The 12,655-nt window shown below is 37.1% G+C and overlaps 1 protein-coding gene across 1 annotated transcript in view; it reads right to left on the reverse strand.

Moving 5' to 3' along the window:
- Window positions 1–7,473, reverse strand: part of LOC123602928 — a 111,420-nt gene extending 103,947 nt beyond the window's left edge. The window contains exons 1-3 of the mRNA XM_045487245.1: window positions 5,574–7,473; window positions 1,373–1,426; window positions 276–380 (exon numbers count right to left, since the gene is read on the reverse strand). Of these exons, the coding sequence (XP_045343201.1) occupies window positions 276–380; window positions 1,373–1,426; window positions 5,574–5,634 (220 nt within the window). The 5' untranslated portion in view covers window positions 5,635–7,473. The remainder of the gene's footprint in view (window positions 1–275; window positions 381–1,372; window positions 1,427–5,573) is intronic.
- Window positions 7,474–12,655: the final 5,182 nt, after the last annotated feature.

A 12,655-nucleotide genomic window follows, 5' to 3' on the forward strand; every position in this document is an offset into this window, starting at 1 on the left:
TATATATTTAGAGAGAGAGAGAGAGAGTGGGAGATGGGCAGAGAGAGCTAGGGAGAAAGAAAGAATCTCAAGCAGGCTCCATGCTGCCAGCACAGAGCCTGGCGCAGGGCTAAGTCTCACGAACTGTGAGATCATGACCTGAGCCAAAATCAAGAGTTGGAAGCTCAACCGACTGAGCCACCCAGGCGCCCCTAAAAGAGAACTTTTAAAACTTCTCCCATGGTACCATAAAGCTAAGTATTCTAGAAAGCTACTAAAGTATCTTTATGGCTCACCATCAACTGGAAGCTTCTTTAGCAGCCTCTTTTGTTCTTTATCTGTTAGCTCAATACCCATGTTCCTCACAAAATCTGATAGATGTTGCACATTAATATTTTTTCCTTTGAAAATATGAAACGAGATCATTCAAGAATTTTATAGAATAATTATTTCAAGTAATAATTTAATACTGTTAAGCATGTTTCTTCCTAATTTGAGGAAGTTCAAAGATATAATAAGATATATACATCCATACAGAATTGAGAAGGGTCATATATCAAATTTGCTTAAAAATACTGAAAAGTATGATTTCTTAATCTGACAATAAGTCAAAGTAGAAGAGAATAGATTTTACCTAAATAACTGTCTGATTAATGAAATATCAACATCAATTCATTTATCCATCTTACCAGAGAATACTATATATTTTAAATTTTTTTTCTGAAATATGCTATTTGCTCTTGATACTGACAATAAATAAGCTTTTTTTAATGAATATAATCTATTGTCAAATTGGTTTACAGACAACACTCAGTGCTCATCCCAACAAGTGCCCTCCTCAATGCCCATCACCCATTTTCCCCTCTCCCCCCACCCCTCCATCCACCCTTAGTTTGCTCTCTGTATTTAAGTGTCTCTTGTGGTTTGCCTCCCTCTCTCTCTGTTTGTAACTATTTTCTTCCCTTCCCTCCCCCCATCATCTTCTGTTCAGTTTCTCAAGATCCACATATGAGTGAAAACATATGATACCTGTCCTCCTCTGACTTATTTCACTCAGCATAATTCTTTCCAGTTCCAAGAATGGAAAAAAAAAAAAAAAAAAGCTTTATTTTGCTGTTGCTTGATATACTCTGATTTGGGAATCTATTAATAATGTTGAAGTGAGTATTATTAGTATAAAAACTCCAGAAAGTTCAGAAGTTATTAGTAAGTTATAGGCTTTTAATTACTATATATAAAGGTAAACCATGGGACATTAGGAGCAAATGTTTCATTAGAAAAGGTTGAAAGCTACAATTTACAAATCAGCAATAGAATGGTAAAAAAATATTATTTAAAACTATACTACTACATAAAGTCTGCAGATCTTGGTTTTATATAACTTCCCACTGACCTGTAAAAGCTTTTAATCCACTACACAACTTTTTCATTGTAGTTCTCCCATATACTGTAAGAAGAAATGCAAATAATAAAAAGAGACAGTGAAACACACAAATAATAGGAGAGGAAAATATTCCAGCAACACTTTCGTACTAATAATATTCTCTACTTCTACCCACTTCTTGAGAATGAGTGTAAAGAAGTTAAATATGAAAAATATAACGTCAACAATACAACTATGACTTAATTCTTCTATAAAAAATCAAACCTACAATAGTCAAGGGATAAGATTCAAAAGCCACTTACTGTCCAGGGTCTACTTTTTAGCTCTAAGACTTTGAAGAACTTTCTTATTTCTATCAGGCCATGACAATGGGTTTATGTTTGGTACATGCTATTCAAAAATGTTTAAACTTGGGTTTCAGCAGTGATTTTCTCAGGTAATGTGTTCTCATTCAATATTCCCTGATGTTTTAACAGACCCAGAAAGATTTATTTCCTCCATTTGGATTACAAGATAAATTATTAAGCACTTTGAAGACAAATCCTTTATATTAGCAATTGGGGGGGGGCAGTTATCACACTGATAGACTAACAGATTTTATTTTCAATTTAATTTTTTTTTGAAAATTTTATTTGGGTAATTGTAGATGCATATGAAGTTAGTAGAAAAAAATAGAGAGAGATGCCTTGTACATTTTTGCCCAGCTTCCCTTAATGATAAGACTTACAAAGCCATAGAATAATACCAAAAACAGAATACTGGCATTGATACAATCCACCGATGTTATTTAGATTTCCTTAGTGTTACTTGTACTCATGTGTATGTCTCTGTATTATTAAATTCCAGACAATTTTATTACCTGTGTAGGTTCATGTATGCACTGCCACAGTCAAGATACTGAACAGTTCCAGTCCCACAAGGACCCTATTATAACCACATCCACCTCCTTCTGCCTCTACCAATCCCCTATCTCTAAATCCAGGCAAGCTCTAATCTGTCCTCCATTTCTAAAATTTTGTTATTTCAAAAATGATATGTAAAGATCTTACAGTATGTAAGCTCTGAGGTTGGCTTTTTTAGCTCTAGATAACTATCTGGAAATTTGTCCAAGATGTTACATGAATCAGATAGTGTACTTTTACTGATGAATAATAGTATTCCATAATATGTATGTACCACAAGTTTGTTTAGCCATTTACCTGTTGAAGGAGACTTGGGCTGATTCCAGTTTTTGGCTCTTACGTTCATGTACAGATTTTGTGTGAACATAAGTTTCAAAGGTGTAATTGCTACAGTAGCTCTATGCTTAGTTTTGTAAGAAATTGGTACTTTTTCCATAGTGATTGTATCACTACATTCCCACTACCAAGTATGAGTGGTCCGGTTTCTCTAGCATCCTCATCAACATTTGGTGTTGTCACTATTTTTTATTTTAGCTATTCTGATAGGTATGCAATGATATCTCATTGCAGTTTCAAATTGCACTTCCTTAATACCTAATGAAGTCAAGCATCTCTTCATGTGTTTATCTGATACCTGTATATCCTCTTTGGTGCAATGTATTTTCATTCATATAGTTTCATGTATTTTCCCCATCTTCTTATTGGTTTGTTTGTATTTTATATTGCTGAGGTTTTCTCAAATAAAAAAAAAAACCTTTTAATGTTTATTTATTTTTGAGAGAGAGAGAGAAAGACAGAGCACGAGAGGGGGAGGGGCAGAGAGAGAGGAAGACACAGAATCTGAAGCAGGCTCCAGGCTCTGAGTGGTCAGCATAGAGCCCAAGACGAGGCTCAGCCAAAGTCAGACGCTCAACTGACTGAACCACCAGATGCCCCTATATTGCTGAGTTTTGCATGTTCTTTAAATGCCATAGATGCTGCTGCTTTGTCAGATGTATCATTTGCAAATATTTTCTCCCAGACTGTAGGTTGTCTTCCACCATCTCCACACAGCTTTCCAGAATAAAAGCTTTTAATTTTAATGAAGTACAATTTATCAATTTTTTCCTTTTGTGAATCATGCTTTTCGCATAATATGTTTCTAAATCAATTTATTCTTACTAGGCAGCATAAGCATAAATTACATAACTGAAATGTTACCAATAAGAATACAGTGAAAAATATATCTCCTTTATAAACATCTCCATTGTCAGAATTCTCTTCCTTCTAAGGAACAAACATTGACATTTTTTGTTTATCTTTTTTAGAGATATTCTATGCATATATTTGTATATAAGAATAGAGCTGACTGGTTCTTTTGATGGCTCCATATATTAAATTGACTAGATGTTCTGTAATTATGGAATCAATTTTAAAATGCATCAAAATGGGTATAAATTGCTTTTCCTTGCATTTTCAGATATATTGTTTTAAGAGAATATATCTTGTTTGTTCAAATATTCTCTTCCCCTCTGTATCAAGTCTGTCTTATGGGAGGATTATACTTCTGTTCCCAAATCAATGATATCATGCAATTTGCTTTGTCAAATGAAATATTTGAGTCTCTTCTGAGTAGAAACTTTAAGAACTATCACATGGCTCCATCATCTGTCTTTTTCCTGTTACAAAAGTGACACTGTCCAGACAGGGACTGTTCTTGCATCCTATGTCCTATAGTAGAGAACAGATGGACAGCCAACCTATGGGCAGTGTCTAATATTGAGTGTCATGCAAAAAAACTCTGTTGCCACTGAGATTTGGGGGTTGTTTGTTGCTACTGCAGCATAGCTAGCTGATAATAGGAACTGGAACCACAGGGCGCCTGGGTGGCTCAGTCGGTTGAGCGTCTGACTCTTGGTTTCAGCTCAGGTCATAATCTCACAGTTCATGAGTTCAAGCACAGCGTTGGGCTCTGCACTGACACTGAGGAGCCTCCTTGGGTTTCTCTGTCTCTCTCTCTCTCCCTCTTACTCTGCCCCTCCCCTGCTTAGGCCATCTCTGTCTCTCTCAAAATAAAGAAACTTAAAAAAAAGGAACTGGGACCACAAGTGTGTTGCTGTCTTAGCAACAACAAAAGTAGTAGCAAAAATACCAAAACTATGTGGCATTGGGTCTGGTGCTGGAAGTGTTTGGTGAAGAAATTGTTACTGGAGGCTGGAATGAACCCATGCCTTGCAATGGTGTTGGTGAGTTTAGCAATTTCAACAACTTAGAAGGCAGAAAATGTACTGAATATGCTTGTACTTTAAAAGAAGAAGCTGTGTGGGGCGCCTGAGTAACTCAGTCATGTAAGCCCCCAATTCTTGGTTTTGGCTCAGGTCATGATCTCACAGTTTGTGGGTTTGAGCCCCACATGGGGCTCCATGCTGAAGCCTGCCTGGGATTCTCTCTTTCTCTCCCCCTCTCTGCATCGCTCCTCCACTCCCTCTCTCTCTTTCTCTCAAAAATAAATAAACTTAAAAAAAAAAAAAAAAGAAGAAGAAGCTAGGAAATACAGTGTTACTAGAGTATCTGGTTGATATTGGCAGCAACGGACAAGTTACTACAAAAAGAAATGAACCCAGAAAACAACTGGCTGGCTAGCAAGCAAGGATAAAGGAGAACAGAGAGAATCCAGAGATTCTGGGTGCGACATGGCACAAAAAATGAACTAGTTCTCATCTTCTACAAATAGAAGATAACACCTGGAATTTCTTTTAGTGACTAAGGGCATTCAAAACTAAGTCTTCTGGCAAAGACAATATGAAGAGTGTGATCATCATTCCTTTTGTTGAAACCTCTGATTTGATTAAGATGGTGCCTAGTAAATCCTCCAAATTTGAAAAAATAATTCAGGAACAAGCATCTTAGGTTGTGCTTCTCCCCAGGGAAGTCTGATAAAACTCAAGGGATCTACAATTAAATCTAATGAGAAGCACATCTCAAAAAGAATTGTAGATGTAACTATTGGCACATTAAGCAAGTTGTAATCAATCAGATAAAAAGTCAACCCTATTTTAGTATAAAACTTAAAACTAAAAGGTACTCTGTTCATGACTGAAAGTGGGGTTCCTGCCCTCTACAAATAGGAAGTACACTAAGAAAGTTGCCCCAGCCCCCAAGAAGGGGTTATTCTTCAATGCCTTCTTCAGATGTGAGAAAAAGAATAATGGAAAAAGGTAGAACTTCTTCAATCCCATAACCAAGATCCATAAAGAACAATGAGCTGGGAATCTAATCATCATGGTAAGATTTTTCCCAAAGAACTTGGAAATATTTTCAATGCTTACCATCAGTGGACAGGTTGCATTTGAGATCCTTAATTTCATCTTCTGTGAGTTTCCATCCCATGGTTTTCAAAACTGAATCAAGTTTATTGGCATTAACAATCCCTCCTTAGAAAAGCAAAATGGTCAAGAAATAGCCAAAGGAAAGAAAAATACAGTTTATATATTTAAATAACCTATGGGCCCACATGGCTGTAGTGTAGGTGGAAATATAAAGGGTGTCCCCTGTCAGAAATATTTTTCTTTTGCAGGCAAGGGATCTTTTTCTAAAATTTTTGTTTGGGGGATTTTAGTTCTTAGAAAGTTCCATCTGCAGAAAAACAAAAACAAAAACAAAAACAAAAACTGAAATCTTGAACTAATTGTCCAGAATGCATTTTATTATAGTCAATTAGCATGCTGTATAGTTTTTGGATTTAAATAACTTAAATAGGCTCATATATAGCATGACAGTTGACTTGTTTTAGCAAATACATCAAATTGTTGACATATACTAATGTTATTTTCAGCAGGAACATCAAGTGTCTATAGTACAAAGAGGGTCAATAATAGATAATAATAGATAATAGCTCTTTAAAAAGAACCTCTTTCTTTAGTGGGATCATGGGGACAGGTTTACAAAGCATAAGCTTTAAAAGGGCCTGCATTAGTATTTAATAATTCATAGTAATGAAAAACATTATTTTATCTTCTCACTAATAAGTGGGCTCATTTTTGTTTATTTTATTGTCTCAACGCCTAACCAAATTCCCCAAAAATGTTCCCTTTAATTTTACTGTTCTGACACAGACTTTATTTTCTCTTATGTAAAATTTATTTAAATTTCTATATGGAGATAATTTGCTCACAGGTCTATATCAGAAGCTAGGAATGATATCAGTATTTAAGGAGGTTAGTGAAGTTCACAATTGGATATCTAGGAGATAGTATAATGTGTCTCTTAGAATCATCTGGCTTTGTATTATGCTTCTCACTTACCATTAAGAGACTTCAAACCATCCAGTAACCTATTCTTGTAGACTTTTCCTTTAGCTACGTGGAAACATAGATCAGGTCATACACAAGTAAGTGATGTGGAGATTCACCAAGGCAGCAAGTCATTATTTAATGTAAGGAGGATTTGTAATTTTCTCTAGAAAATTTCCAATTTACTTTCAAATTTTTAAAAATGAAATAGCCACCAATGTATCCACTCTATTCAATTATTGACACTTAAGCATGTTAATCTTGTAATCTTAGTGCTTTTTTTTAAATTCCTTTTCAGCTCTCTAATGTCCTTTTCTGTTCTCTCACCTAGTTAGCACCCAGTGTAACTTTTACAATTCCCCATCTATAGAACCACAACTACAAAAGGTACTTCTTAGCCCTGATGGCACGTTGTGAATAAAGCAGCAACTGATTTCCAACTAAAAATTAATGGAATTCCTTCTTAAAAATCTTCTCTTGAAATGTTTTTATTGTAAAGAATTTTAAATATATACAAAAGTAGAATGGAAACAATGAATCCCCATATACACTCAGCTTACAGTTACTGATGTTCTACCATTAGATAGCATCCTCTTAAGGTGAAAACGTACCATTCATTTTTTTAAAAAATTATTTGCATACATAAGTGTATAAATTGAACCATATCACAATGGCTGTACTTTTTCGGTCTTTGTTTTTGTTTAAGTGCCTTTTTCTACTTCTTTCTTCTCAGTCTATGGTGCAGCCACAAGTCCCTAGATGATTCATGTTAACAACCTAGAATATACCTATATATTATCTATCAGTATGTGAAGATACATAATTACATGAGTGAAATCATTCATACTAAGTAGTTTTTGAAAACATTTTTTCTATGCTATCAGAAAGTATATAGAAGTTCTCATAAACAAAATAAGAAATGTGTGCTTCCTTCAAGACCATATTAATATTTTAAATGCTTACCATTAACTGGCAGGTTTTTTACGAGCTCTACACATTCCTTATCTGTGACAGTTACTCCCATGTTTTCCAGAACATCTCCTACATCACTGACATCAACCTCTCCCCCTTCAACATAACAAAATGGTCACAGATTAGTAGAGAGAAGGGCCTAACCACAGCCCCCCCCCCAAACCTGTTGACCCTTTACAGCTTCAGCTACAATAGCTGAATGAGCAAACACACACAATATGTTAACTGTTCGCCACTGTCATTAATTGGGGGTAGAAATAGAATTTCTCTCTTACACTTAGTAAAGTAATAGACATACTGATGCAGTTTATATAATACAAATTAGGACACTGTAGGCATAAGATCCATTTATTTTGTAAGGATATTATCTCTCCCCTAATCTCTTAATGATAACAGAATTTTATCTCTGTGAAAGTTTGCTGTATCATTAGCTATGCTAATTCAAATTTAGGCTTTCAAAATCAAGAATAGTGACTATTCTTGGCAAATATTCCAGAAACTAAGAAATTTGCTACTATAAATTCACACAGAAAAATTAGTGCTAAAATATAAATGTTCTAATGTGTAATTCTGGGCAACTGTATGCAGATATTCATCAATATAGAAGAAAAATGGGTAGAATAGAATAAAAAAGGGAATGTAAAAATGATGGTTCTACATAAAAATATAAATTAGCTAAAGAATAAAGACATTAGATTTATAGAAACTTCTAATTAACCTGTAATAGTTTCCACTGCTTCCATCAATTTTTTGAGCTCAGTCTTCCCATTAGCTGTAAGAAATATCATAATTTGGCAATATTATAAAAAGATAAAGGAGCTAAATTAAGAAATAGAGATTCTACCCACAATTTAATCTCACCAGCCAAAAACTTCTATGCAATGGATTGCAAAGAATTCATTCTATGGTAGATAGAGGGTTAACCCAAGAAAGCGTTCTCTGTCTTACACTTGCAGGAATGTTACAGTAGGCTAAGTATGTTGTTTGGTCTCTGATAGCCCTCTGATAGCCCTTCTGATGCAAACGCAGGGTTCTTCCCATGGTTGATGTTGAAAACATTTTTCATGTTCTATCTTTTACTAATACTTTTCTTTAGTTATTTCAACTATTAACTTGGAGTGGCTGGTTATGTGTTCTCAATCTTTTGTTACCAGCACATGCATAAAGTTTGGGTAAATGTTTCTACCTTTCTATGTTTGGGAAAAAAGAAATCATTAGCTAAAGCTAGAGAGTTATAGCAATATGGCATTGTTCCAATATCAGGAAGGATTGATCAACCCCCTAAGACCAGCTACTTTATTTACTGGGCCAAGTACAAAATGAAAACGTGGGACCCCTTGTTCAAAAATCAGGAAAAAAAGCTTTGCTTTTTTTTTTTTCTTCCACAGTCTTGTTCCCAAACTGTCATGGGGGTGTTTTTGTTTTAGTTTTTGTTTATAAGTCAGCTGGTAAATGTTGCACTGTCACAGGCATGGCATCTTCTAGGGTTGAGTGCAGAACCTCACAGGCACCCTGGGTGGTCCCATTACTCAGCATGCACGAGGCTCACTAGCAGCAGGCTTCCTTCCTTCCTCCTGCCGCCAGAACCACACATCTGAAAATTGAGTCACGTGTCTCACTTTCCTATGCACTGGTTGCCTCAACTCACTATGGACAGGCGACTCCCAAGAGTAATGCAGCCTTGATGTGGGGACACACTAGATACCTGGAAGGGGATGAGGAACAGGCTTGACCCTGCCAGCCCAGAGTGGGGACTGCTGCTGCCATGTCTTGTCACAAGATGCCTTCAGGTACAGGTTCCCAATGCCAGCTCTCCCTGCAACCATGCCCAGGTCCCTGCTGGGGTCAGGGGATGCAGATGTTGCCAGGCATGGTGGTGAAAGGGAGGTTGGCCATACCAGAGGCTGTGGAGTGGTTGATCCAGAATACATCCTGGGGACTAAATGGCAGGGGCAGTCACATGCCTGAGCCAGGGTGCCAAGCCCCAGCCATGCTCTAGTTTCCCATCAGACTTCAATTAAGAAACACAAATTCAAAGATAAAATTGTGTAGACTCTCTTGTGGCACTTGGCAGCTCAGTCGGTTAAGCGTCCAACTTCAGCCCAGGTCACTATCTCACGATCCGTGGGTTCGAGCCCCGCATCGGGCTCTGTGCTGACAGCTCGGAGCCTGGAGCCTACTTCAGATTCTGGGTCTCCCTCTCTCTCTGCCCCTCCCCTGCTCACGCTCTGTCTCTCTCAGTCTCCAAAATAAATAAACATTAAAAAATTTAAAAGCAAATTATGAAGACTCTCTTGATGGCCAAATCAGAGCACTAAACCCCAAGCATGGCACTCTTGAGATCACGGCTCTTTCCAACTAACCTCACTGGTTGCACACCACCATTCCCCAAAGCAAAATAAAGGAAGGCCTACAATGCCACAAATCTATAAACCAAAAGCCTCAAGAGGATAGCTGACTGCATAAACCATAACCCCAGTTCCTTAGGTCTTTCTAACATTTCTGAGTGATGTTTTAAAACATAATGAGAAGGTAAGTGATTCGACTTGAAGAACGTGAAGCTGGAATGGGCAGGTGACAGAGAAGCCAAGCATGTGCAAGAGAAGCCAAGAAGCCTAAGAATACACCCTTTTTCTGTTAATGAGCCAGTTTCCCCATTGTGGAACTTAAGGCTTGTCTAAGTTGTGGTTGGTTACAGGCTCCTTTAGGCATTAACAGTCCTCAGCTGGGAACAAAGCAAAACTATCTGCTGCGATCTGGTGTTGGGCTTGTTACCTGGAAATATATACTGTTAACCTCAATGAAGATGACTAGGAAACAGTTTTCCTTTATTGATTTATTTTGATTTGATTTCATTTTATCTTCTTCAGTTCTAGTCTCACGGAGACTTTTTAGGGAAGACCTCCTTGGCTTCAAATCACATGGTGCATGTATATTTGAGGCAACTGTCAATGAATACAAAACAAAACACAAAAAGCAGCTAACTACCTACCAATACTCTGATTTCCTCTCAGAGTGTAGAATCATAAATGGAAGTGGATGCCCAGACAGATACTACATCTCTACCGCCCCACCTCCGCCTCACGTTTATTTAGGTGCAGCCACGTGACCAGTTCTCCACAAAGGAATGGCTACGGAAATAACGCGTGCACTCTCTCTCCTTCATGCTCTCCTTTCCATTCCATTATTAGATAGAAACGATGACAAGGCCTTAAAAAGGAATCCAAGAGGCAAGGAACCTGGATCCCTGTATCGCTGAATGGAGAAGAGCCACTGTCCATTACCCAAAGATACTCTCGCCTTGGACTTTCGCGGGGGAAGGAATTTAACTTCTGCTGCATTTAACCGGGACATAATTTTAGGTTGTTTTTAAATAAAAATGTAGTTTACCCTAAATAATACGTGATCTGTTCTTAAATGAAGACTGTTCATCCCTATCTTTGCAAATGCTTCTAATTTCTTTTGGTATACCAAATATTACTAGTTAATATACATTCTCTTACACAAGCTCATAAATGTAAACTCCTAAGGCTCATTATTATCTACAATGCTTACCACTAAGTGGCAGATTTTCACGTTCCTTTTCTGTGAGTTCAATTCCCAGATTTTCCAGAACATTGTCTAGGTTATTGGCTTTAACCATTCCTCCTTAAGAAACAAACAGGAAGTAATCATGAAAAAAAAATTACATGATTTCCAAAGATTATATATAATTTTTTTTCTCACATGCATTTTAGTATGATAAAAAAAAACAAAGAAAAAGGCACAATTTATTTGTATTAGTGAACAAGCATATAAGGTTGACTCAGTAAATCACCTAAAATGATGTCAAGAACAACTTAGATAAAATGTTCTGAGGTTGGGGGTGCCTGGCTGGCTTAGTCAGTAGAATGTGTGACTCTTGATCTTGGCATCGTGAGTTCAGGCCCCACATTGGGCATTTAGCCTACTTAAAAAATATTCTGAGGTTGAAGCGTTACTGGGTGACAGGCTGTGAGTATGTGTTTAAAGTTACTATTTGTAGTATTAAGTAATACTCATCTGTTAAAAGAGGGGCCAAAAGAACACCAATGATAGGACTGTCCCCATGGGTAATACAGAGAGAATACTGTGCAGGTCTGTCCCCAAAACAAAGCCAAGGTATCAGCTGAGAGGGATAGTTCAAGATTCAGATCTTGAATGTTCTGCTATTGGAATATACAAAAGTGTATTAAAGATGAAAAGACTATAAAAATGGATTCAATGCTCTCAAAGAGAAGTGTCATGAATAACACATTCACCACAAAATTCTCCAAGGAATGTTGCTGACTGGAATTATTCCAAGTATCTGGGATGTCAGGAGGCCAACTGCCACCTGCAAGAGGCTTCTCTCATCAAATAGCAGCAAACCTTCTACCCTTTTCCTCTTTCCCTTCCTACTTCCCCTTCTGGTCTCTTTTTCTAAGGACCTACAGGAAGAGGAAGTAAAAAAGCATTTTGGCCACAATACCATGCTTCTTTTCCACATTTGCTGTTGCTGCTATTGTTGTTAACTGGTCGTTAGGAAAGAATGTTTTATAGAAAATAACTTGAGGGGCGCCTGGGTGGCTCAGTTGGTTGGGCGTCCAACTTCGGCTCAGGTCATGATCTCACAGTTTGTGAGTTCGGCCCCGCGTCGGGCTCTGTGCTCACAGCTCAGAGCCTGGAGCCTGCTTCCAGTTCTGTGTCTCCCTCTCTCTCTCTGCCCCATCCCCACTCATGCTCTGTCTCTCTCTGCCTTAAAAATAAAATAAATAAATAAATAAATAAATAAATAAATAAATAAGAAAATAACCTGATTTGTGCCATAAAATTATTAAAGGTCACTCCAAAATCCTTTGTATTGTTGTTGGGCAAACGCTCAGAAAAACTGCCTAAGATATTCTGTATATTATGTGTTGTATAAATTAGATTTCAAATGATTCTTTGGGGGTGCTATTTAGAAATATTCTCCAAGAGTGAATGGATCCCTTGCAATACTATACCATGGGTGATTATGCAAAAGTACTTAACATAATGAAATAAAAAAATCTAAATACAGGAATGTAGACATGACTCAAAACCTGGTGGTAAGATGTTTGTGTTGATATTTGTGTTGACATTTAGCAGACTTTTCTGCTAATCATGTT

This window comes from Leopardus geoffroyi, chromosome E1, assembly GCF_018350155.1.
Source record: "Leopardus geoffroyi isolate Oge1 chromosome E1, O.geoffroyi_Oge1_pat1.0, whole genome shotgun sequence".
NCBI lineage: Eukaryota > Metazoa > Chordata > Mammalia > Carnivora > Felidae > Leopardus > Leopardus geoffroyi.